Consider the following 27,995-nt stretch of genomic DNA (forward strand, 5'->3'; position numbering starts at 1 on the left):
TAAAGTGTATATAAATAGTAAAGTGCAATAGTGTTGTGTTATATATAGAGATACATAATCATAGACTCTTAGTAGTGCACACAGCTAAGTTATATGCAAAAATGGAATATTTACGCAAATATAAGGTTTGTTTCACTTTTTTCCTACTCGGATCGGAACAGACTATACATTGTGTAAAAAAAATTGCACATTGCCCAATTCTAGAATATAATTTAAAAAATATATAAATTTTAAATAAAACTATAAAATATAAACATTGAATAAACTTTTTGAGGTATTCAAAGAAAAATACTTGTAATATACACGTAAAGTTACATAAGGAGCGCTTACGTCAGATATGAAATCATTAAAAAAACGTTACTTACAAAAATACTGAGATTAGCATTTAATCTAATTTCAAAAGTGTAATTATTACAAAGACCACCCATCTCAACTATATATGATCTTACGAATATTACCCACGACTAACTGCGGTAATACTTGATTACCTTAATCACCCTTTATCTTAATAGCCATAGGTTACTGAAATAGCCTTGAAAGTTTCATTGATATGTTATGACGACTGTTAAATAGTGTACTAGATTGACGGTTAAGTTTAAAAAAATAGTTTAAATTATATTTAACAAAACTAAATTGATTTACTAATTATACGTAATAATACGTCGATTTAATGTGGTATTTTTTAGGTCAATAATAATCATTTGTATGTATAAGATTAATAATTAAATCTTAACTAACTGCATACACATTACTTACGATAATAGACTCGTATATAGCTTTAGCGTCACATTTTCCTTAGGGGTGATAACGGTAATCAATGATTACTGATGATTACTGGTGACTTGGTCAGTTCAGAGTGAGTGCGACGTCTCGGAGCGTCGATTTGATGGTGTCGTAACTAGCGAAGGATATGCCGACCGCTATGGGGCCCTTAATCCAATTCATGCTCAGCCCCTTGAAGAAACCTCGCCAGCCTTCAGCCCTTTAAAAGCGAACACAAGTTATTAAACATTAACCCTACGTGCTTCAAAATGTTACAGGGATCTCAATTTACAATTTCCAAGTGATAAATAGATCGTAATGTTTTTTATTGAAGTAAAAACACTTAAATTGTGCTTGTATGAAATAAAGGTTTTGAGAATATGTATGTGTATCATTATTGTTTGTTAAAATTTGTCATTTTTTTGAAATGACAAATTTTAGCTGACAGTTCGAGCTGTCTTCTACATCGGACTCTTGGTTGGGATTAAGTCGCTTTCGTTACATGCTATGTATATTATATGACAGACTCGATAACTGTAAAACTGTCATTAAGAATTACTTGTGGACTTAAACAATGACCAATAGTAAGTTATAATGACTACTATATGAAAGCATGTGTGTGTGTGCGTGTGTGGTGCGTGTGTGTGTGCGTGTGTGTGTGTGTGTTCGTTCGTGTGTGTGCGTGTGTGTGTGTGCGTGCGTTACCTGTAGACGGCGGCGAGCGTGGCGGGCACGGTGGGGCAGGGGTAGGAGCGGTCGGCGCGGCGCGGCGCGGTCTGCATGCGGCGCCGCACGATGTCCAGCGGGTACGACGCGCTCTGCGCCAGCGCGCCCGCCGCGCCGCCGAACGCCACGCTCACCACGCCGCTCGGGCTCGCGCCCGCGTACTCTGCGCACGCGCCGACACTCGTTACTTACACGCCATCACGACAACGGACCCACATGGGCCTCCTCTTAATCATCTCTGGGAGGATGGCTGTTGTCGCACGTTACACTAAACACGTATATTAGGGTGAAGCATCCTCAACCTTCACCCACCAAAGAAATCAGGCATAGAACCAACGGCTTACCGTGCAATCCGAGTAACGGTACACTCTTCCATATTCCAAACTTCACCACCAACCATAGACTCATTCATTCAAACCGGAACTCAACAACACAGAGTACCATTTGACGGTACAATAAATTTTATAATTTACTGTCCCAAAACTTTTTGCATGTAATGGCAAGAGCCTGTAAATTTCCCACTGGGATAAGGCTAGGAGCATATTCCACTACACACATGAGACAGAATTTCAATGAAATTAGACACGTGCAGGTTTCCTCACGAAATTTTCTCACCGAATAAGAGATGAATTTACAAACACATTAAGGCATGAAAAAAAAGTGGTCCATTAGTAAGAATTATTATTACTTATTCGCATCAGACATTAAGTCTATATCAATATAAATGTGAGAGTCTCTCTGTCTAAGGCTCTTTCACGACCAAACCACTGGACCAAATTTAATGAAATTTGGTATGAAGCAAACTTGAACCCCAGGAAAGGAGACAGGCTATCTATTTGCCTGACACATGATAAACTAAACTAAAAAATCAACTTGGTGGTAGGGCTTTGTGCGAGCCCGTCTGGGTAGGTACCACCCACTCACCAGTAATTCTACCGCCAAATAACAGTACTCATTATTGTTGTGTTCCGGTTTGAAGGGTGAGTGAGCCAGTGTAACTACAGGCACAAGGGACATAACATCTTAGTTCCCAAGGTTGATGGCGCATTGACGATGTAAGGAATAGTTAATATTTCTTACAGCGTCATTGTCTATGGGCGATGGTGACTTACCATCAGGTGGAACATATGCTCGTCCGCCAACCTATACCAAATAAATCGCAGGTGACTACTACTACGAGTGGATACTACTTACCGATGTACCAGTGCCTTAGGGAGTCGTAGGTGAAGAAGGAGACGCCGGCGTACGGTATGACGCCCATCACTGTCGCCGGGTAGCCCCTGAGAACCAGAACATTTGATTACGGAGCGCCGATCAGCGCAACTCGAGACTGGACAGAAAAGCACTACTCTATATATATATATGTGCTTAATTTGTGTTTATAATTCATCTCGTACTCGACGGTGAAGGAAAACATCGTGAGGAAACCTGCACGTGTCTAATTTCATTGAAATTCTGCCACATGTGCATTCCACAGCGTGGTGGAATATGTTCTAAACCCTCTCCTTAATGGAAGAGGAGGCCTTATCTCAGCAGTGGGAAATGTTCAGGCTGTTACTTTACTTTACTTTAATGTTTAACTACAGGCACAAGGGACATGACTTACATTGCCACGGTAGTGACCACATACCATCAGGTGGCTCTTTCGAAGTCCATTGGCTGTGATGATGTACATACCTATAGAGGGTGATAAATCCCTCTTCTCTGATAACTCGCTTGAACATGGCGCGGAGGGAGCGGTAGTCTGCGACGGCCATGCGAGCGCGCGCCAGGTCGAGCGGGTAGGTGGCGCTCTGTGACGTCACGCCTGCCAGCGACCCCGCTACCAGCAACCGCAAGGGCGCCTCCCTGAGGGAGCGGGAATCAGTATGAATATAGAGAAGTTATAGGACTCTCGGTTGGAAGTTGATTTCACGGTATGTTATATAATAAATTACTTGGTGGTAGGGCTTTGTGCAAGCCCGTCTGGGTAGGTACCACCCACTCATCAGTTATTCTACCGCCAAATAACAGTACTCAGTATTGTTGTGTTCCGGTTTGAAGGGCGAGTGAGCCAGGGTTTGATTTATCTACGGGCACAAGGGACATAGCATCTTAGTTCCCAAGGTTGGTGGCGCATTGACGATGTAAGGAATAGTTAATATTTCTTACAGCGTCATTGTCTATGGGTGATGGTGACCACTTACCATCAGGTGGCCCATATGCTCGTCCGCATAAAAAAAAAATTAGAATAATTCCATAACAAGAAATAGAACTGCAATTTGAGATTGTGTTTGAGTTATAAATAAAAATTTTAACAAAAAGAAAAACCGACTTCAAACACAACACTATTTTAAAACAAATGAATATACACTAAAAAGTAATAAAAATAATTGCAAATTCAACATATATTTTAGAGTAAGTAAAATGAAATGAAATATATTAGACTACTTAAAAGTCGATTTACGATTATATAACGTAGTTACAGTTATTGTTATATTTGGAGCCGGTGTCCACCCAGTGAAAAGTTATGAGGTAACAAACATAAAAAAACTACAGACGAATTGATAACCAGATAAGATAAAAAGGAGGACTTTTTGAAGTCGATTGAAAACAAAACCAAAGAATATGTTAAAAATAATCAATATGTAAAAATGCGAAATACCACTTCGACTAATCGCGAAATCTCTTACACTATAACACCTTTTTTTACTAACTTCTAATTTGTCAGGTAGGTTCCTTGGGGTGTAGCCATCCGCTAATATGGATTTCACAAAACTAGAGGTAAAGCTTTGCGAAACTTTACTAGAGGTAAAATCGGGTTTGAAAGTTTGTGTTCAATTTTACGCGGATAAAACCGCAGATTCGAATAATATATAAAACTAAATTAGAAAGATACAACAGGACAGACAAACAATGGGAAAGATCGGCTGCATGAAACCTCCTTAATAATATATAATATAAATATATGAGACAACATCACATACATTACTCTAATCCCAATGTAAGTAGCTGAAGCACTTGTGTTGTGGAAATCAGAAGTAACGACGGCACAAACACGCAGACCCAAGACAATATAGAAAACTAATGGTAATCTACATCGACTCGATCGGGAATCGAACGCGGGACCTCAGCTGTACACACCACTCGACCATGGAGGTCGTCAAAACCTTAAAGAATTAAGACCTTCATTGCATAATCGTAAGAGATTTAGATAATGTCGTGCTCTATTTAAGGTGTTAGTGTGAGGGTCATCAGTTGGACTCACTGGGCGCTCTGCGGCGTGTCGACGGCCAACAGCTTCTTCCACTGCTCGTGCGCCGTGAACTGGATGGCGGCGTAGGGCACGATGCGCGCCATGGTCGCGCTGTTCCCGCGCCACAGCGCCGTCCAGCCCTCGGACTGCGCGCTGCGCGACAGGAAGCGCACCGCCGCGCGCCACGAGTACGGAGTGTCGCTGCAATACACCAACACATTCGTTCATCGATGGGCTATCTGGTGGTCACTGGGCACCAGAACCATAGACATCAACAAACAACAACAACAGCCTGTAAATTCCCACTGCTGGGCTACAGGAGGAGAAGGTTTGGAACATATTCCCCACGCTGTTCCAATGCGAGTTGGTGGAATACACGTGTGGCAGAATTTCTATGAAATTTGTCACATGCAGGTTTCCTCACGATGTTTTCCTTCACCGCTGAGCACGAGATGAATTACAAAGCACATGAATCAGCGGTGCTTGCCTGGGTTTGGACCCGCAATCATCGGTTAAGATGCACGCGTTTCTCACAGACACCAGAACCATAAACATAGTCACCGAATTTTAACCATTCCTTACTGGTTAGTCCAACGTTTCCTTACATCGACAATGCGGCCTTTGGAACTAAGATACGGTCTTGGTAGTTACACTGGGTTACTCATCCTTCAAATCGGAAGTCAATAATACTAAACTTTATGGTAAAATTTCTGATATTTGTCTAACCGAAAGAGCTTCAACAAGCCCTACCACTTTTAACGATGATGGAATTGGAATGACTGGTGCGTGGTAGCTATTATATCGGTGGTACTATTTGGTATACTGTGTAGGCAAGTACAATGACATCTTAAGCCAAAATGCCACCTCGCCTTTGATACCGCATCTACTCTCATATACCGGATTATTGGTAATTCGATATATATTCTTTGTAATGCATTTTAGTTGATATATACTGTTGGAATAAACAAGCAACATCTGCGTCAAGGCACACAACTTCCCGTTTAAAAAAAAAAAAAAAAGGCGGGAGATTGTTGTTTGACACATTAATTGTCACATTTAGTGATTGTTAGTGATTGTTAGTTGACACATTAAGACCGCGAATATAATTATTACGGTGTAATGTGATTGTTGATGATTATTTGCGTTGTAGACTAAATGTTTTTCTATTGTGGTAGATTGATTGTTATTTTAAATGAAAGATTTTAGAGGTTAACCTACTTCCTACTTCTGGTTCTAAATACATTTTTTAAATTTTTAAAATAATTTCGTCCATCACGCGTTTATACATTTACTCCGATAATTATTGTTTCAATATTGATAAATTTATTAGCAAATCACATGAAATACGTTAACTACTTCGATTTGAATAGACTACACGTGTTTTCTTTATATCTATGAACAATTTTCTTATTAATCATGGATTTAAATATTTCTTGACACATTTTTAATCTGTTGTCACACATCTCGTTAGCAACATGACAAATGGTACACGCAGTAATAACGCTCAACAAATGACATTTAAAAATAAACAAGGATCGGAGGTAACGACCTCGACGCAGTGACCTACGCCGAGGACAGATAAAAAACGCCTCGTAATGCACAGATTATAAATACACATTAAATTACTCATAAAAGTGCCGTTGAACCTTTATTTATAGTGATTTTTACACAGAAAAAAAATGACGCCAAAATATTAAATAACATACCCCAAACTTTGTTTTAATTAACAGTAATTAATTGTATAATAAGCTGATTGCAGGCTTGTCTGTCTATAGTAAGCCTCTAGCTTCGTGTACACCTTAAATCCCAGGTAAGCATTGACTTTACATGTGTTTAATTTGAGTTTTCTATTCATCTCGCTAAAGCAATACATCACGAGGAAACCTGCTTGCGTCTAACTTCAACGAAATAGTGAATCCACCTACTATTTTGTTCCATTTGCCCTCGAAACACTTGGCCCTTGGAGTAGTGGTGCAAAAAGCTTCATCAAAAGTATAACACCTCGCCTCATTGTCTCCACTGGTGACAGGAGGGCTGGTTCGTTCGCCCAGAGGATCGGAATTGCGATTCAACGGGGAAATGCTGCTAGCATTCTTGCCACCGTTCCACGCGGTCAAGATTTATACAGTAACTAGTTTTAGTTCATATTTGTATATATTTAAGCATTTAATGTTATCCACCAACGCGAATCGAAATGGAATATACTGGTGTAATGCGTGCTGGAATATGCTGATAACCTTCTCCTCAAAACGAGAGGAGGCCTTACTTAGGAGGCCTAGGACGCCCTGATCTAAATAGACAACTGAATGGTACAAGAGGGAGATATACTCACGAAGTTTGAAAATTGATCTTGGCTCGGTCGAGCGGCGCGATCACCGTCTTCGCGATGGCGCCCGCCGAGGCCCCCGCCACCAGCGACGTGATGACCAGCGCGCTGCCGGACAGCTGGCGGGAGCGGGGCGGGTCCCCTGCGTCACACAAGAACACTCCACTGTTACTACTTTCATTTCCCGATGATCTTGCTATAGATTTCAAATGTCTTATTACCAGTAATTTCTTTAATTTGTCACATAAGGGGGGGGGGGCGGGGGGTCGGTACCGTTTTGTTACGTAACGCGTTACAGCACTGACTGGCTTCCCTTTTTCAAATCAAATCAAAATAAACTTTATTCAAGTGGGCTTTTACAAGCACTTTAGAATCGTCATTTAACAATTAAGTGAAGCTACCACCGGTTCGAGAAGGTAGATTCTACCGAGAAGAACCGCAAGAAACTCAGTAGTTACTCTTTTTCAACATTTAAAAAATACAAAGTCATGGTAGTTAATACAATTATTTAAATTAATATATCTACTGTTTCACCTGTTGGGGAAATGGAGGTTTACGTGGAACATGTATGTAGTAAAACCAATAATTAAGTGTTTAATGAAACCTATCGAGTCAGCGTTCGCGAATATGATAGCATAGAAGGGAACGCTTAGGGCATATAGACACAACTTAGATGTCGCATCGGCAACATCCGTAAAACCGATCACATCCGAATTAAGTACGGCATCCCAAATTATCAAAATTTATTTCTCATGTGAATATGATCTTTACACAAACACAGTAACTCGTAATATCACACGACCTAATATATTCGTCAATTCGACGCGTCGCTTTACACGCACTCGCTGTCTCGGGTCGAACTGACGCGGGAATCTATAGCGACGAATAGCGTCGAATGGCGCGATAGGGAGCTGTTTCTATTGGTTGTGTAAGCGGCAGTAATCGGTTTTATTGAATTTGCTGATGCTACGTCTAAATTGGAGACCTGCAAGCGTCTCTGCGTGTCTGAATTTCAATGAAATTCTGCTACACGTGTGTTCATCGATAACGTAGCTGTAATTAAATCTTAAATTGTTACGTTTATCCAAAGTTATATTTATCTTTACCGAATAAACTACGAGTAGCGAATGTAATTAGAAGATAAAATATTTAATAACGTTTGATAACACATCCGACGATTACTCTTGTTCAGTGTTGAACGAAGATTATTTTGAACGCGCTGATAATACGTGCGCGAGATAACGGCCGATTGATAGCGAGTAATTATTATTATTAATTTTTTTATGGTATAGGTTGGTGTACGAGCATATGGGCTACTTACCCATAGACAATGACGCTGTAAAAAATATTAACTATTCTTAAATCGTGAATGCGCCACTAACCTTGGGAACTAAGATGTTATGTCCCTTGTGCCTGTAGTTACACTGGCTCACTCACCCTTCAAACCGGAACACAACAATACTGAGTACTGTTATTTGACGGTAGAATAACTGATGAGTGGGTGGTCCCTACCCAGAGCGGCTTGCACAAAGCCCTACCAAAATCAAAATCAAAATAAACTTTATTCAAGTGGGCTTTTACAAACACTTTTGAATCGTCATTTAACAAGTAAGTGAAGTTACCACCGGTTCGGAAAGTAGATTCTACCGAGTAGAACCGGCAAGAAACTCGGTAATTACTCATTTTCAATATTTAAAAAAATACAGTCATGTTAGTTAATACAATTATTTAAATTAATATATCCTGCCTGGAAGTCAACAGGTATTAATTCCAAGCTTTTTTTTTGTATCGAATAATACCCTTTTTTCACCAATGTATTTTTTATAAACGTTTTGAATTTACGAGACGGCAAAGTTAAAAATGTCTGCGGAATTTTATTATAGAAATGGATACCTTGCCCCAAGAAGAATTTATTGACTTTGTAAACTACTTGTTGTTAGGGCTTACTATGGTTAACGCAATCTATAACCTAAAAGTATAATCAATTTACATTTACTAATTTTAAAAAGTTTATTGAGTTTAAATTAATAAATAAATCTTATTATTCACTAAAATAATAATTGTTAGAAAAAATGCCTGGATTTAGGCTCGGGTTCCATCACAGGACAATAATTATTGTAAATACCAGCACTGTAATACTGTTAACTTGAAAAGAGCAACTATGCCAGTCTCTCGCCGTTTCTTCTCGCTGGAGGCTGTATCCGAAACGATGTAGTATGTAAATATCGACGATTCACAAACGCTTCATTGCGTAGTTTACTTGAATGAAATTGATTTGTTTAAAAAAAAAGGAGTTACGAAATAATTCATTTAATTCATTCATTTCAATAATTGAGGTATAAATATAAAGACATCAAGAATTTAATTTAAATATATAGTTACTGTTGAAGCCTAAGTTACTCCTTATTACACGTTAAAATCGATCCAGCCCTTCCAGAGATTAAAACACAACAGACAGATGGTATGCATTTATTAAGAAAGCAGTTATGTTAATACAACAAAGAGACACTTCGAATTTATTATATCGAATCAAATCAAATCAAAATAAACTTTATTCTAACTAAATTCAAAACCAAATTATTTACTTTAAACCAATCGTGTATCTGTGATAATGCACCGTTCACATCGTCATAGTCAGTTTTTTTCCTGTCGACCTTAAAAATCAGTGAAGTATCGTCAGCAAACAACACTATAACACAAATACCTCTAACATAGAAAGGAAGATCATTTATATATACTAGGAATAGAAAGGGACCCAAAATTGAACCTTGTGGAACCCCCATTTTTAACTTAGGTATGAATTATTGTATACTGTATTATCTATATGAGTAGATAATACAGTATACAATACGTCATAGCGTCAATAACAATGATTTATGGACCTATAAATGGCGATATAAAAGTCGCCGAATCAATTATGACCCCATAGGTATTGTCGTACCCAGTTACCACAAGTGAAGGAATATTAGTAATCATTACAAATTATAAAACAAAGTCACCCGGCCGAGTCTGTCTGTATGTTCTCGATAAACTCCAAAACTACTGAACTTCACTAATAGACAGAGGTTTTCATAAGGAAGGTTTATATGAACATAAGTTGAAATAGAACATAAGCCGCTAGTTTATTCATTAATAAGGGGCATTGCTAGTATCCTTTAAAAAAATCAAATAAAGACTACACTAAAATCTATATTTATAGGCCCGTCTCCATCTCTATCAGGATAATAAAATATTTATTCCAGTTAGTAGTTGACAGTAATGGCGGCCCAACATTCCATCAGATACTTTATTCAAGTAGGCTTTTACAAGCACTTTTGTATCGTCATTTAACAATTAAGTGAAGCTACTACCGGTTCGGAAAATAGACTCTACCAAAAACCGACAAGAAATGCAGCAGTTACTCATTTTCAACAGTTAAAAAATACAGTCGTGTTAGTTAAATACAATTATATATGTATGTAATGTATCCTGCCTGGAAGTCAACAGGAACAAACCATCATATTTATTGACATTTTAGATTTATGAACAACTATCTGTGCCCGTAATCTAGGACGCATTTGAATAAAAAAAAATATGATTGTAGCTTAAGTTACTCCTTATTATATCAGTTATCTGCCAGTGAAAGTCCCGTCAAAATCGGTCCAGTCATTCCAGAGATTAGACGGAACAGACAGACAGACAGGCAAAAATTGTAAAAAATGTTATTTTGGTATATGTATTTTAATATTACAAACAGACACTCCAAATTTATTATTTGTATAGATTGACAGTTGACAGCTCCACAGTAATGGCGGCTCAACATTCCCGCCAACAGGCCGACGAGCTGTCAGATCTTGTGTCATCGTAATTTAAAAGATGGCGCGTCACATTTATTGACGTTTTAGATTTATGAACAATAAATGACGCGAGTTCGATATCATTTACAACGACTACGCGTCGTATTATCAGTGACACGCGGATTACGGGCAATCGTTGATATTTATTGAAACAGAAATAATATATATGTTTCGAGATAACTCTGAGTCGAGATAGCCCAGTGGTTGGAACGCGTGCATCTTAACAGATGATTGTGGCTTCAAACCAAGGCAAGCTTATATATACCACTATATATACATGTGCTTAATTTGTGAGAAAACATCGTGAGGAAACCTGCTTGTGTCTAATTTCATCGAAATTCTGCCACATGTGCATTCCACCAACCCGCATTGGAACAGCGTGGAATATGTTACAAACGCTCTCCTTAATGGAAGAGGCCTTATCCCAGTATTGGATACTTTAGACACGTCTAATTTCATAATTTTAGTTTAATTTCATTTTAAATTAAAAAAAAATCTTACAAATACAAACACAAATTCAGAAATCACTGGGCCCACAAGCTCCATCTGTAGCACAGGACCTCTTATGTATATGTATCATATTGTAACCAATCAAAAGATTACTATTAATTATGCCTACTCATTCTACGCAATAAGATTGTATAATATTTAATCAGTGATTCTTGTAACAATAATTTGGTTGCATCATCTAAATATATTACATTATCTATACAATTATTATAATAATTAATAATAAATAAATAAATATGGGACAACATTACTCTGATCCCAATGTGAGTAGCTAACGCACTTGTGTTGTGGAAGATCAGACGTAACGACGGCACAAACACGCAGACCCGAGACGACGTAGACAACTAATGATAATCTACATCGACTCGGCGGGACGAACCTGGGACCTCGGAGTGGCGTAACCGTGAAAACCGTTGTACATACTCGACCACGGAGGTCTTCAATATTATGCGTATGAAAGTAACGCTTTCACGACGAAACTGCTGAATTTAATGAAATTCCTTTTTTTAATAATCTGTGTAGCAAGTTTCAAGTAAATCTGTTCAAAGGATGTCGGTTCATTGTGTCACAGACATTCAATTATATTTTACATGCTAACGCTGTACAGTCGGGGTAAGAAAAGGTTCGTCACCTTAAGATCTATTTTCGTATGCTCAGTACGAGCGATCTGCTTCACCGATCGAGAATATATGACACTGACAGATATATTTTGACAATTCAGTAGAAGATATCATATCTAATGTGAATTTGTAATGACTAATTACGTCATTAAACAGATTTCATGTTGATACAAAACTAGACGTAGTCCAAAGATGTTACACTATTTCGAACCAAGTTATCATACTGTGTAAGTTTAATTTTATATGCAGCTGTCAGTTTAGTGATTTAGTTACAAAAGGTACTAAGAGCTTAAGACTCGATAAAGGAATGAATTTGAAAACTGACGAAGGTTTTCTTACTCTGAATGTACAACCACAGTAACATTGATTACTTTGATAAAGTAAGGTATCCGTTTCTATAATGAAATTCCACAGAGATTTTAAACTTTGCCGTTTCATAAAATCAAATCATTTGAAAAAAAATACATTGACTATTGAGGCATATTATTCAATACAAGATTATACAGACGATAAAAAAGCGTGGAATTAAAACATATAGACTTCCAGGATAAATTACATACATATATAATTGTATTTAACTAACATTATGTTGTTTTTAAATGTAGAAAAAGAGTAATTAGTGAGTTTGCCAGTTTTTTTTTTTATTATTCTTTATTGCACAAATAAAACATGTACAAAGGGCGGACTTAACGCTATAACAGCATTTTTTGCCAACCAACCCAGAACAGGGTAGGAGAGTAGTCAGTAGGGTGTACACAGAAGTTAAAGAGAAATTTAAAATATATACATAGCAATAGATGCCTATAATTATTAATATATAATTTTTCTCGGTAAAGTAGGTATACATTCCGAAACGGTTGTAGCTTCGCTGAATACAGTTGTTAAATAACGATTCAAAGGTGCTCGTAAAAGCCTACTTTAATTAAGTATAGTTCGTATTGTTTTTATAGCGTTCAACGTGTGTGGCGTGCCTTACCCTTGGCGTGGTGCGCGTGTCTGTCATCGTGTAGGAGCGGCACGCGCGCCTCCCCCACCGCCATCTTGTGCGCGATGTCACATCACGGTCTGTCTGTAACAAAACATACACATTAAAATAAAACAAACTACGTGACATTGGCGAAATAATCTGTGCCCTGTCGGCACAACTAAAAGCCATTAAACCAAGAATTGAATTGAATAAAACAAAAATATATGTAAATTTATTCTAACATAATAATTAAGTTTGTTATAATACTACACTATTATACACTTAGCTATTTATTTTCAATTTAATTTTATGTCCGAAATTTCGATAACAATTTCGTACTTTCGTCGACATTCAAGCTATATTTTCGCAAAACCATAGCGAATATCGCAGATCAATCAAGCTCTCGACCAATGAAATGCGTCAATTTACTGTCAAATGCTGTTTAGGTGGCTTTTCTCCTCTTGTTGGAATAGAGTATGTATTGTATATGACTCTGTAAGGCTACAAACGTCGCTAGATTACAATCTATGTCGTGAGATTGTAAGCTGTCGAAATATTGTGAACCGTGAAACATGATTACAATTTAACGCATTATTTGTCGCTGTAATGTAATCGATGTTTTAAATCAAATCAAATCTATTTTATTAAAGTAAACTTCACAATGAAGCGTTTTTGAATCGTCAATAATTAAATACTACCACCGTTTCGGAAAGCAGCTTCTAGCGAGAAGAAACGGCAACAAACTCGCATAGTTGCTCTTTTTAAATAAACAGATTTACAATGCTGTTATTTGCAGTAATTAGTGTCCTATGATGGAACCTGAGCCTAATTCCAGGCGTTTTTTTTTTAAAAGTACTCGTTTAATCAACAATATGATTTATTTATTAATTTATATTTCTTTATCTTTTTAAATTTTAAAAATGGTAAATTAATTATATTTTCCGGTATCTTATTATATATTTTTAATCTTACGGTCACGTGTACATTATTGATTCAAAGCAGTTTGTAAAGCGTTTTTTTCCTTGGACATTCATAAGTCGAGTGGGCCCTCGAATGTTAGTAACAGATTCTCGTTTTATCCTTTGGGTAACAATACGGAAACAAATAATATACACTTATAAAATAACATGCCCTCATACCTCAAATTACTATATTCAATATAGAACGATTACACTTTCTTATTGATGGTCAATTGTAACCACCGGTTCGGAAAAGAAAATACCCTGACCTGATAAGAACCGGCGAAAGAAACTTAGCGCGTTTTTTTGTCTCAAGCGTAAACTATTAAAGTTACGGCCGTGAAATTTGGTGTAGTAGTAGTGTAGTAGTTTGGTGGTGGTAGTACTTTTTATTAGGAACTACCACACTGTACCACTACTACACTACTACCACAAAGTAATTTAGGAATTTCTACACGTATTTACGTGTGAAATAGGAGTCGAAAATTTGTATGGAAATCCGTTATTATTTTAAGTAAGAAATCGCAAACTTTATTTTTGGATTACTGATACTAAATTTGAGTAAGTGCGTATTTAAGCATTTCTGTATATTCTAACCTGAGGGACGAAATACATAATATGGAATACCTAAGAGGTTTTGAATGAACGTAATATTTTTAATTAATCTGTAAAGTTGAAATGGCCCAGTGGTTAGAACGCGTGCATGGGGCCTGCAAACCCAGGCAAGCACCACTATATACATATATGTGATTAATTTGTGTTTATAATTCATCTCGTGCTCGGCGGTGACGGAAAACATCGTGAGGAAACATGCAAGTGTCTAATTTCATCGAAATTCTGACCTATGTGAACCTGGCACCCAACTTTAGAAAATCAAATTTTTGTTAATGCATTCTTGAAGTGTTTGGTATGTAGTTGATTGTAGTGAGAAAATGTTTGTTTGTAGTTTGACCAAAAAACCAATTTGGGTCACCCAAGAATGGCCATCCCCCGGATTTCGAAAAAATCAATTTTAACGGTTGATTTGTATAGGAAATCGTTAGTAGTTGATTGTAGTGAACGAATTTTCGTTTGTAGTTATTTGTTGAATTTCTTTTTTTTTATTTATAATTTTTTTTTTTTTTAATATTTTTTTTTCTTTAAAGTTAATCGTTATTGAACCTTTTGCCTAAATTGTGCTTCGAAGTAAAAGAATTTTCGATTGTGGTTAAACAGCAGTTGATAAGGAGCAATCAACTTGAGTCTAACTCGCTTCGAAGTGATGAAGATTGAATTACTCCGGTTGTGAAAACTAGACGACTACTACAAACGTCGAAAATGACTCAAAGATGCTTGTTGTAGTTTGTAGTAAAGGAATTGTTGATTGTAGTAGAACGGAAGTTCATAAAAAGCGACCAATTTGAGTCTAACTCGCTTTGGAGTGATTCCGAGTGAATTTCTCCGATTGTGAAGATTAGACGACTACTACAAACGTCAAAAACGACTCAAAGATACTCGTTGAGGTTTGTAGTAAAGGAATTGTTGATTGTAGTAGAACGGAAGTTCATAAAAAGCGACCAATTTGAGTCTAACTCGCTTTGGAGTGATTCCGAGTGAATTTCTCCGATTGTGAAGATTAGACGACTACTACAAACGTCAAAAACGACTCAAAGATACTCGTTGAGGTTTGTAGTAAAGGAATTGTTGATTGTAGTAGAACGGAAGTTCATAAAAAGCGACCAATTTGAGTCTAACTCGCTTTGGAGTGATTCCGAGTGAATTACTCCGATTGTGAAGATTAGACGACTACTACAAACGTCAAAAACGATTCAAAGATACTCGTTGAGTTTTGTAGTAAAGGAATTGTTGATTGTAGTAGAACGGAAGTTCATAAAAAGCGACCAATTTGAGTCTAACTCGCTTTGGAGTGATTCCGAGTGAATTTCTCCGATTGTGAAGATTAGACGACTACTACAAACGTCAAAAACGACTCAAAGATACTCGTTGAGGTTTGTAGTAAAGGAATTGTTGATTGTAGTAGAACGGAAGTTCATAAAAAGCGACCAATTTGAGTCTAACTCGCTTTGGAGTGATTCCGAGTGAATTTCTCCGATTGTGAAGATTAGACGACTACTACAAACGTCAAAAACGACTCAAAGATACTCGTTGAGGTTTGTAGTAAAGGAATTGTTGATTGTAGTAGAACGGAAGTTCATAAAAAGCGACCAATTTGAGTCTCATTCGCTTTGGAGTGATTCCGAGTGAATTTCTCCGATTGTGAAGATTAGACGACTACTACAAACGTCAAAAACGACTCAAAGATACTCGTTGAGGTTTGTAGTAAAGGAATTGTTGATTGCAGTAGAACGGAAGTTCATAAAAAGCGACCAATTTGAGTCTAACTCGCTTTGGAGTGATTCCGAGTGAATTTCTCCGATTGTGAAGATTAGACGACTACTACAAACGTCAAAAACGACTCAAAGATACTCGTTGAGGTTTGTAGTAAAGGAATTGTTGATTGTAGTAGAACGGAAGTTCATAAAAAGCGACCAATTTGAGTCTAACTCGCTTTGGAGTGATTACGAGTGAATTACTCCGATTGTGAAGATTAGACGACTACTACAAACGTCAAAAACGATTCAAAGATACTCGTTGAGGTTTGTAGTAAAGGAATTGTTGATTGTAGTAGAACGGAAGTTCATAAAAAGCGACCAATTTGAGTCTAACTCGCTTTGCAGTGATTCCGAGTGAATTACTCCGATTGTGAAGATTAGACGACTACTACAAACGTCAAAAACGACTCAAAGATACTCGTTGAGGTTTGTAGTAAAGGAATTGTTGATTGTAGTAGAACGGAAGTTTATAAAAAGCGACCAATTTGAGTCTAACTCGCTTTGCAGTGATTCCGAGTGAATTACTCCGATTGTGAAGATTAGACGACTACTACAAACGTCAAAAACGACTCAAAGATACTCGTTGAGGTTTGTAGTAAAGGAATTGTTGATTGTAGTAGAACGGAAGTTCATAAAAAGCGACCAATTTGAGTCTAACTCGCTTTGGAGTGATTGCGAGTGAATTACTCCGATTGTGAAGATTAGACGACTACTACAAACGTCAAAAACGACTCAAAGATACTCGTTGAGGTTTGTAGTAAAGGAATTGTTGATTGTAGTAGAACGGAAGTTCATAAAAAGCGACCAATTTGAGTCTAACTCGCTTTGGAGTGATTGCGAGTGAATTACTCCGATTGTGAAGATTAGACGACTACTACAAACGTCAAAAACGACTCAAAGATACTCGTTGAGGTTTGTAGTAAAGGAATTGTTGATTGTAGTAGAACGGAAGTTCATAAATAGCGACCAATTTGATTCTAACTCGCTTTGGAGTGATTCCGAGGGAATTACTCCGATTGTGAAGATTAGACGACTACTACAAACGTTGAAATAGATTCGAAAAGGCTCGTAGAGATTTGTAGTGCAGGAATTTTTAATTGTAGTAGAACAAAAGTTAATTTAGAAGCTATCAAGATGACAGGGAACTGATTTTGGAGTGATTTCGACCGAATTGCTCCGGTTTTGAAAATTGGACGACTACTATAAATGTCAAAAATGACTCGAATATGCTCGTTGAGGTTTGTAGTGGAGAAATTTTCAATCGTAGTTGAATGGAAGTTGATGAGAAGTGATCACTTTGAGACACACTCGTTCTGGAGTGATTCCAAGTGAAGTACTCCGGTTGTGAAGACTAGATGACTACTACGAACGTCTTAAATCACGCGACGATACTGGCAGAGGTTTGTAGTGGAGGATTTTTCGATTGTAGTGGAGGAAAACCCGAGTAGAAGGCATCAAGTTCAGAGAAAACTTAGTTTGGAGTAATTGCCACTGAATTATTCCGGTTATAAAGATTAGACGACTACTACAAACGTCAAAATAGACTCGAATATGCTCGTTGAGATTTGTAGTGGAGGAATTTTTAATTGCAGGCGAAGGGAAGTTGACGAGAAGCGATCAACTTGATTCAAACTCAGTTTGAAGCGATTGGGACTGAATTAATCTGGTTCTAAAAATTTGACGACTACTACAAACGTTAAAATGGACTTGAAAAGGCTTGTAAAGATTTGTAGTGGAGGAATTTTTAATTGTAGTAGAACAAAAGTTAACTTAGAAGCTATCAAGATGACAGGAAACTGATTTTGGAGTGATTTCGACCGGATTGCTCCGGTTGTGAAAAGTGGACGATTACTACAAACGTCAAAAATGACTTGAAGATGCTCGTAGAGATTGGTAGTGGACGAATTGTCAATTGATGTAGAAGGGAAGTTGGTGAGAAGCGATCAACTCAAGTCGAACTCGTCTAAACTTCACAACTGAAGTAATTCAGTCGAAATCACTCCAAAATCAGTTTTCTGTCATCTTGATAGCTCCTAAGTTAATTTCTGTTCTACTACAATTGAAAATTCGTCCACTACAAACCTCTACAAGCATCGCTAAGTGATTTTTGACGTTTGCAGTAGTCGTCTAATCTTTACAACCGGAGTAATTCAGTCACAATCACTCCAAAGCGAGTGTGACTCAAGGTGATCGCTTCTCATCAACTTCCGCTCTACTACAACCAAAAATTCTTCCACTACCAACCTCTACGAGCATATTCGAGTCTATTTTGACGTTTGTAGTAGTCTAGACGACTACAATCAACAATTCCTTTACTACAAACCTCAACGAGTATCTTTGAGTCGTTTTTGACGTTTGTAGTAGTCGTCTAATCTTCACAATCGGAGAAATTCACTCGGAATCACTCCAAAGCGAGTTAGACTCAAATTGGTCGCTTTTTATGAACTTCCGTTCTACTACAATCAACAATTCCTTTACTACAAACCTCAACGAGTATCTTTGAGTCGTTTTTGACGTTTGTAGTAGTCGTCTAATCTTCACAATCGAAGTAATTCACTCGGAATCACTGCAAAGCGAGTTAGACTCAAATTGGTCGCTTTTTATGAACTTCCGTTCTACTACAATCAACAATTCTGTTACTACAAACCTCAACGAGTATCTTTGAGTCGTTTTTGACGTTTGTAGTAGTCGTCTAATCTTCACAATCGGAGTAATTCACTCGGAATCACTGCAAAGCGAGTTAGACTCAAATTGGTCGCTTTTTATGAACTTCCGTTCTACTACAATCAACAATTCCTTTACTACAAACCTCAACGAGTATCTTTGAGTCGTTTTTGACGTTTGTAGCAGTCGTCCAATTTTCAAAACCGGAGCAACTCGGTCGAAATCACTCCAAAATCAGTTCCCTGTCGTCTTGATAGCTTCTAAATTAACTTCCGTTCTACTACAATCAACAATTCCTTTACTACAAACCTCAACGAGTATCTTTGAGTCGTTTTTGACGTTTGTAGTAGTCGTCTAATCTTCACAATCGGAGTAATTCACTCGGAATCACTCCAAAGCGAGTTAGACTCAAATTGGTCGCTTTTTATGAACTTCCGTTCTACTACAATCAACAATTCCTTTACTACAAACCTCAACGAGTATCTTTGAGTCGTTTTTGGCGTTTGTAGTAGTCGTCTAATCTTCACAATCGGAGTAATTCACTCGGAATCACTCCAAAGCGAGTTAGACTCAAATTGGTCGCTTTTTATGAACTTCCGTTCTACTACAATCAACAATTCCTTTACTACAAACCTCAACGAGTATCTTTGAGTCGTTTTTGACGTTTGTAGTAGTCGTCTAATCTTCACAATCGGAGTAATTCACTCGGAATCACTGCAAAGCGAGTTAGACTCAAATTGGTCGCTTTTTATGAACTTCCGTTCTACTACAATCAACAATTCCTTTACTACAAACCTCAACGAGTATCTTTGAATCGTTTTTGACGTTTGTAGTAGTCGTCTAATCTTCACAAACGGAGTAATTCACTCGGAATCACTGCAAAGCGAGTTATACTCAAATTGGTCGCTTTTTATGAACTTCCGTTCTACTACAATCAACAATTCCTTTACTACAAACCTCAACGAGTATCTTTGAGTCGTTTTTGACGTTTGTAGTAGTCGTCTAATCTTCACAATCGGAGTAATTCACTCGGAATCACTCCAAAGCGAGTTAGACTCAAATTGGTCGCTTTTTATGAACTTCCGTTCTACTACAATCAACAATTCCTTTACTACAAACCTCAACGAGTATCTTTGAGTCGTTTTTGACGTTTGTAGTAGTCGTCTAATCTTCACAATCGGAGTAATTCACTCGGAATCACTCCAAAGCGAGTTAGACTCAAATTGGTCGCTTTTTATGAACTTCCGTTCTACTACAATCAACAATTCCTTTACTACAAACCTCAACGAGTATCTTTGAGTCGTTTTTGACGTTTGTAGTAGTCGTCTAATCTTCACAATCGGAGTAATTCACTCGGAATCACTGCAAAGCGAGTTAGACTCAAATTGGTCGCTTTTTATGAACTTCCGTTCTACTACAATCAACAATTCCTTTACTACAAACCTCAACGAGTATCTTTGAGTCGTTTTTGACGTTTGTAGTAGTCGTCTAATCTTCACAATCGGAGTAATTCACTCGGAATCACTGCAAAGCGAGTTAGACTCAAATTGGTCGCTTTTTATGAACTTCCGTTCTACTACAATCAACAATTCCTTTACTACAAACCTCAACGAGTATCTTTGAATCGTTTTTGACGTTTGTAGTAGTCGTCTAATCTTCACAAACGGAGTAATTCACTCGGAATCACTGCAAAGCGAGTTATACTCAAATTGGTCGCTTTTTATGAACTTCCGTTCTACTACAATCAACAATTCCTTTACTACAAACCTCAACGAGTATCTTTGAGTCGTTTTTGACGTTTGTAGTAGTCGTCTAATCTTCACAATCGGAGTAATTCACTCGGAATCACTCCAAAGCGAGTTAGACTCAAATTGGTCGCTTTTTATGAACTTCCGTTCTACTACAATCAACAATTCCTTTACTACAAACCTCAACGAGTATCTTTGAGTCGTTTTTGACGTTTGTAGTAGTCGTCTAATCTTCACAATCGGAGTAATTCACTCGGAATCACTCCAAAGCGAGTTAGACTCAAATTGGTCGCTTTTTATGAACTTCCGTTCTACTACAATCAACAATTCCTTTACTACAAACCTCATCGAGTATCTTTGAGTCGTTTTTGACGTTTGTAGTAGTCGTCTAATCTTCACAATCGGAGTAATTCACTCGGAATCACTCCAAAGCGAGTTAGACTCAAATTGGTCGCTTTTTATGAACTTCCGTTCTACTACAATCAACAATTCCTTTACTACAAACCTCAACGAGTATCTTTGAGTCGTTTTTGACGTTTGTAGTAGTCGTCTAATCTTCACAATCGGAGTAATTCACTCGGAATCACTCCAAAGCGAGTTAGACTCAAGTTGATTGCTCCTTATCAACTGCTGTTTAACCACAATCGAAAATTCTTTTACTTCGAAGCACAATTTAGGCAAAAGGTTCAATAACGATTAACTTTAAAGAAAAAAAAAATAATAAAAAAAAAAATTATAAATAAAAAAAAAAAATTCAACAAATAACTACAAACGAAAATTCGTTCACTACAATCAACTACTAACGATTTCCTATACAAATCAACCGTTAAAATTGATTTTTTCGAAATCCGGGGGATGGCCATTCTTGGGTGACCCAAATTGGTTTTTTGGTCAAACTACAAACAAACATTTTCTCACTACAATCAACTACATACCAAACACTTCAAGAATGCATTAACAAAAATTTGATTTTCTAAAGTTGGGTGCCAGGTTCACATAGGTGAAATTCTGCCACATGTGCATTCCACCAACCCGCATTGGAACAGCGTGGTGAAATATGTTCCACGCCCTCTACTTAATGGAAGAGGAGGCCTTAGCCCAGCAGTGGCCCAGCAGTAATTTACAGGCTGTTACTTTTCTTTACTTTACTTTAAATATATATACAACATCCACGTGAGCAAATCCGAGGGCAACAGTTAGTCTATATTAATATAATAGATGTGAAAGTAACTGTCCTTCTGTCTCTCTTTCACGACCAAACCGCTGAACCGAATTTCATGACATTTGGTATGAAGCAAACCTGAACTCTAAGAAAGAACATAGCCTAATTTATTGCCTGACACGTGACAACGAACACTCTAAAACTAGCGAAGCCACAGACGACTACTAGTATGTTATAAATGTGTTTTAGACACTAGCAAAGATATAGATAACGAATATCTATGATACATATTATAAGGTGCACGAAGAAGCGTGAACTACAAGCGACTCAAAGATATACCTTCAAGGTCTTGTTTTCGAAGTTTGAACATTCGTGAAACTGTCTTTGTTTTAAACGCGATATCCCCTGGACAACTCGGAGTATCATTGAATGTTTGTGATGCAATGAACTGACATAGGTTAAACAGATTTACATGAAACTTGCTACACGGATTATTAAAAAAACGAATTTCATTAAGTTCAGCAGTTTCGTCGTGAAAGCGTTACTTTCAGACGAATAATATTGACGACCTCTGTGGTCAAGTGGTGTGTACACCGGTTTTCATGGGTACGCCACTCTGAGGTACCGGGTTCGATTCCCGAGTCGATGTAGATCTTCATTAGTTTTCGATGTTATTATGTCCGTCGTTACGTCTGATTTTCCAGAACACAAGTGCTTTAGCTACTCACATTGGGAACAGAGTAATGTATGTGGTGTTTTCTCATATTTATTTATTATTTCACTTGGTGGTAGGGCTTTGTGCTGACCCGTCTGGGTAGGTACCACCCACTCATCAGTTATTCTTCCGCTAAATAACAGTACTCAATATTGTTGTGTTCCGGTTTGAAGGGTGAGCCAGTGTAACTACAGGCACAAGGGACATAGCATCTTAGTTCCCAAGGTTGGTAGCGCATTGGCGATGTAAGGAATAGTTAATGTTTCTTACAGCGTCATTGTCTATGGGTGATCACTTACTATCAGGTGGCCCATATGCTCGTCCGCCAAACTATGCCATAAAAAAAACTGACAAATAGAATTATATCGAAACTATTGTAGCTGGAAATAATAGTACTAATTTATAAATATGCTAATTTATAACCGGAAATGGATCGCTTTGTTGGTTCGCCTGCGATAAAGCAACAATTGGCTCGTGAAATGCCTTCTGAGTTGCGTTAAACGTTAAAATGCCGGAAAATACATACTTTGAAGGATATTAAATTATAATGAAATCAAGAGATGGCTCAGTGGTTAGAACGCGTGCATCTTAACCTATGATTGCGGGTTCAAACCCAGGCAAGCACTGCTGAATATTCATGAGCTTAATTTGTGGTTAATGTCGGCTCGGCGCTGAAGGAAAACTGCCTGTGTCTAATTTCATAGAAATTCTGCCACATGTGTATTCCACCAACCCGCATTGGAACAGCGTGGGGAATATGTTCCAAACCTTCTCCTCAAAGGGAGAGGAGGCCTTAGCCCTGCAGTGGGAAATTTACAGGTTGTTGTTGTTGTTGTACATTTAAATCGTTCATATTCATTCGTTAAACTCAAATCCAGCATTTTGTTTAATAAGACTAGCTAATGCTCGTAACTTCGCTCTCATTGAACTGATCGACAAATATTGGGCATAAAAAGGTTATAGTTCAGTGGTATTTCTCACTGCTGAGATAAGGCTTCCTCTTCAATTAAGAAGAGGGTTTGGAACATATCCCCCCACGCTGTTCCAATGCGGGTTAATGGAATGCACATGTGGCAGAATTTTGATGAAATTAGACACATGCAGGTTTCCTCACGATGTTTTCCTTCACCACCGACCACGAGATGAATTATAGACACATATACATAGTGGTGCTTGCCTAGGTTTGAGACCGCAATCATCGGTTAAGATGCACGCGTTCTAACCACTGGGCCATACAATAAAGGCATTCTGAAAAACAAGTGCAAGCGAGTACCAAGATCATGAAACGTCAGAAAGTGTTTCAAAATAAAACAACTGCGTGTGATTGTTTACTCGATGACGTGAAACCGTGTTGTTAAAGCCGAGATGTTTTCCAATAAAGTGTAGATTGTAGACATGCAGTTGCTTCACAATATGTTTACAACAATATTATGTATATAAAACAAAGTCGCTCTCTCTGTCCCTATATCCCTATGTATACTTAAATCTTTAAAACTATGCAACGGATTATGATGCGGTATTTTTTTAATAGATAGAGTGATTCAAGCAGAACGTTTTAATATATAATACATGGACAATATAGTAAAGAAACACTGATAATTTAAAAAATATCTAACGTGATGTCGTAAATAAACAAAATATCAGCGCTTATCTTGCAAGCTATGTATTGTCTAATGATTAATAAATATTAGTTTGGGGAAAAAGTCTTTTCGCATATAGTATGTATGAACTTGTAATAAAATCTCTTTGGCTATACCATTTGTATCTGGCTGGTTTTGGTATCATTAAAAAGTTTTAATTTTAAAGAAGGCACTTCCAAATTCAAATTAAGAATTTGTGTAATTTTCATTTGTTTTTGTTGTTGTTAAAATGAGTGAATCTAAAGAAGAAATTCGATACATTTTAAAATTTTTGCTATAAAAAAGGTAAAAATGCAACTCAAGCCGCGAAAAAAATTTGTGATGTTTATGGACCTAATGCAGTATCTGTGAGAGTAGCGCAAGTTTGGTTCAAACGTTTTCAAGCCGGAAATTTTGATATCAAAGATGCATCTCGCTCTGGTCGCCCTGTTACGGACAAAATTGATGCCATTTTTGAAAAAGTGGAGCAAGATCGGCATTTTAGTAGTTACGATGTAGCTGAAGAACTGGCAATTGACCACAAAACGGTTTTGACTCATTTGAATAAAGCTGGGTATACAAAAAAGCTCGTGCCTCATGAACTCACTGAAAGAAACCTAATGAACCGTGTACTCATTTGTGATTCTTTATTACGACGTAATGAAACCGAACCATTTTTGAAGAAGCTGATAACTGGTGATGAAAAGTGGATCACATACGACAAGAACGTGCGAAAAAAATCGTGGTCAAAGGCCGGTCAAGCTTCACAGACTGTGGCAAAACCCGGATTAACTCGCAACAAGGTAATGCTGTGTGTATGGTGGGATTGGAAGGGTATCATTCATTATGAGCTGTTACCGCCCGGCAGGACCATCGATTCAGAACTGTATTGCGAGCAATTGATGAGATTGAAGCAAGAAATTGAGAGAAAGCGGCCAGAATTGATCAACAGAAGGGGTGTGGTTTTTCACCATGACAACGCTAGACCTCACACATCTTTAGCCACTCAACAAAAATTACGAGAGTTTGGCTGGGAGGTATTAATGCATCCGCCGTATAGTCCTTGCACCTTCAGATTTTCATCTGTTTCGGTCTCTGCAGAATTCCTTAGGCAGTGTCAGGTTAACATCACGAGAGGACTACCAAAACCACTAGTCGCAGTTTTTCGATCAGAAGCCCCAAAATTTTTACAGCAATGGGATCATGTCACTACCAACAAGATGGCAAAAAGTTATGGAACAAAATGGCACCTACATACTTTAGTTAAATGTAAATAAACTATAAAAAAAACTTTTTGAATTTTCATATAAAATACGAAGAAACTTTTTCCCCAACCTATTAAAAATTTTAACAAAAAGAAAAACCGACTTCAAACAAAACACTATTTTAAAACAAATGAATATGCACTAAAAGTAATAAAAATAATTGCGTATTCAACACATTTTTTAGAGTCCTCCTAAGTAAAATAAAAAGACAAATATTAGACTACTTAAAAGTCGATTTACGATTATATAACGCAGTTATAGTTATTGTTATATTTGGAGCCGGTGTCGGTTGAAAACTAAACGCTGCAAGACATTCTGCGACATATTTACTATTTAGTATTAGCATTGCACCCGTGCGAAGATGGGGCGGGTCGCTAGTATGTTTTAAAGTGTGTCACCTGTAACACTATTTACAATTACTAATGACTCAATAACGAAAACAATTTAATTCTTAATGACGTTATATTGCAGTTAATGCTCAAACCTTTGTCTGACAATAAAAAGTAGGTTTACATTGGCCTTGTAACCTTAGAATATTTACATGCAGATAGTTTAGCACTACGAAAGAACTAAAACAAATAAGCTTAGCAATCGTTAATTGTCATAATACTACATAGTACGACACAACTTAGATGTAGCATCGGCAAATTCAATAAAACCGATTACTGCCGATTTATACAACCAATAGAAACAGCTCCCTATCAGGTCCACTGGGTTTACCCAATAAAAAACCAGCGGTACCCTCTCCGTCTTTCGGCGGGCGCCACGGGCTTATGCTTACGCATGCTACCGTGCAACCTGACAAACTTTAATTTGCCTGGCCAGAGTCTAAATATCCTAAATATATAATATATATAATAATACACTTTGTAATATCAAGTAGTTCTGTAAGTAGCTAACAGGCCCTATATAGCCCCTTTTCGCTTTAAAATTAATTGCTACTAAAATATTTATCACAATGTTAAATATATAGTATAATAAAATCTAATATATATAGAAATTATGATTTGAATTTTATTGTGGGTGAAAAGTATATAACATGTTATAATAAAGTTATTAATTTCGGGATATTTACCATGTTTTTTATATTATCGAGCTCCAACGAACAAAAATAAAAAACATGGTAAATATCCCGAAATTAATAACTTTAATAATAAAAATAACCATGTTAATTTAAAATCCTATGTTATAATAAGTTAGATAAGGTTAAGGCCCAAGATGTCCAATACATAAGTGCTCCTCATAGTTAAACTGGCCCTGGACGTGGCCTATGAATATGTACACTCTATTCCAACCACAAGAAGAGAAAAGCCAAATAAACAATATTTGACAGCATATTGATGTGATGTCAATGGTCGAAAGCTTGAGAAACCAGTGATAATACCTATGGATTTGCAATAAATGGCGACTTGAATGTCGACAAAACATTTATCAGAATTTTAGAAGTAAAATTAAATAGTTATGTGCAATAGTTTTGTATTATAAATATATATAAATCATAAACTCTTTGTAGTGCAAAATATACCTGAATTAGTAAAAAACCCCATGAAATAGTTAATATAAGATTTGTTTATCTTTATTACAACTTTCATTGGGAAATTCAAAAAACAGGCTAGCGATCAAACTTATGAGCATCATAGAAATTCTCTGGCAATAACAAAAGAATATTTTATATATGCTATTGCACAAATTATATAATTGTTTTAAATATAAAAACTTTTGGAACACATCCAATAAACTTATATATATTAATTTTTACAGTCTAAAGTCTTAACAATGGTTCCATTTTAAGTTACATAAAATGTCTTATCTACCATTAGCTCTCATTGTTTATAATATGTAAAAGAAAATTAGTTTGATAACGAATTTTATTTGTTTAAATTACATAAAATATTAAAACATTTTTTTTTTCATATACAGAATAGTTAAAACAAATTATAGATTAAAAATTACGAATAATTAATTCAAATTAGAATATTATTTCATTTACAAACAGCTTAAGGTATTTTTTTTTTAAATTAAAAACACGTTATAAATAATAAATAGAATGCCATTTTTTCACGTATTACAATGATAATGATAGTTGTTAGAAGTTGTAACTTAGAGTACCAAAGTCCAAAGTTTGAGATCCTAACCTTGAAATCGTAAAACAAAAAGATCGAAAATAATTTTAGACCTATCCGACCTATTTTTAGATTACAGAGTGCCATAAATTACTAATACTTACTGTATTCCATAGAGTTAATCACTTATTTTTGAAACGCACTTTTTGATTATACAGCGCAAAGAAAAACACACATAAATTAATCGAAAAATACACTATTTACACAAATTAAATAACGATTTCCATTTATTTATGTTTCGTAGATATTAATTTACACAAAGCGTAAACTCTCTTCCAAAGTAGATTTGAAACTAGATCGTAATTTGCGTCACAGTCAGAGTCAGTGGAATTAAAATAAAAAAGTTGAATGAATGACTTATGACAGCTCGATATATATTTTTAATT

General features: G+C 36.8%; 1 protein-coding gene across 1 annotated transcript; it reads right to left on the reverse strand.

Moving 5' to 3' along the window:
• Positions 1 to 123: 123 nt before the first annotated feature.
• LOC124542311 (mitochondrial coenzyme A transporter SLC25A42) lies at positions 124 to 27,977 on the reverse strand. Its single transcript, XM_047120277.1, has 8 exons — positions 27,714 to 27,977; positions 12,992 to 13,084; positions 7,056 to 7,191; positions 4,736 to 4,924; positions 3,166 to 3,336; positions 2,683 to 2,768; positions 1,468 to 1,651; positions 124 to 982 (listed from the first exon to the last, which is right to left on the reverse strand). The coding sequence occupies exons 2-8, from the start codon at positions 13,053 to 13,055 to the stop codon at positions 847 to 849; spliced, it is 966 nt and encodes a 321-aa protein (XP_046976233.1). The 5' UTR covers positions 13,056 to 13,084; positions 27,714 to 27,977; the 3' UTR covers positions 124 to 846.
• Positions 27,978 to 27,995: the final 18 nt, after the last annotated feature.

This window comes from Vanessa cardui, chromosome 30 (genome assembly GCF_905220365.1).
Source record: "Vanessa cardui chromosome 30, ilVanCard2.1, whole genome shotgun sequence".
Lineage (NCBI taxonomy): Eukaryota > Metazoa > Arthropoda > Insecta > Lepidoptera > Nymphalidae > Vanessa > Vanessa cardui.

Coding starts and splice junctions, on each gene's coding strand:
- LOC124542311 (XM_047120277.1), bottom strand. CDS start 13,055: ATGGCGGTGGGGGAGGCGCGCGTGCCGCTCCTACACGATGACAGACAC. Junction 7,192..12,991: donor ACACGCGCACCACGCCAAGG/GTAAGGCACGCC, acceptor TGTGTGACGCAG/GGGACCCGCCCCGCTCCCGC. Junction 3,337..4,735: donor GACACGCCGCAGAGCGCCCA/GTGAGTCCAACT, acceptor CCGCTCCCTCAG/GGAGGCGCCCTTGCGGTTGC.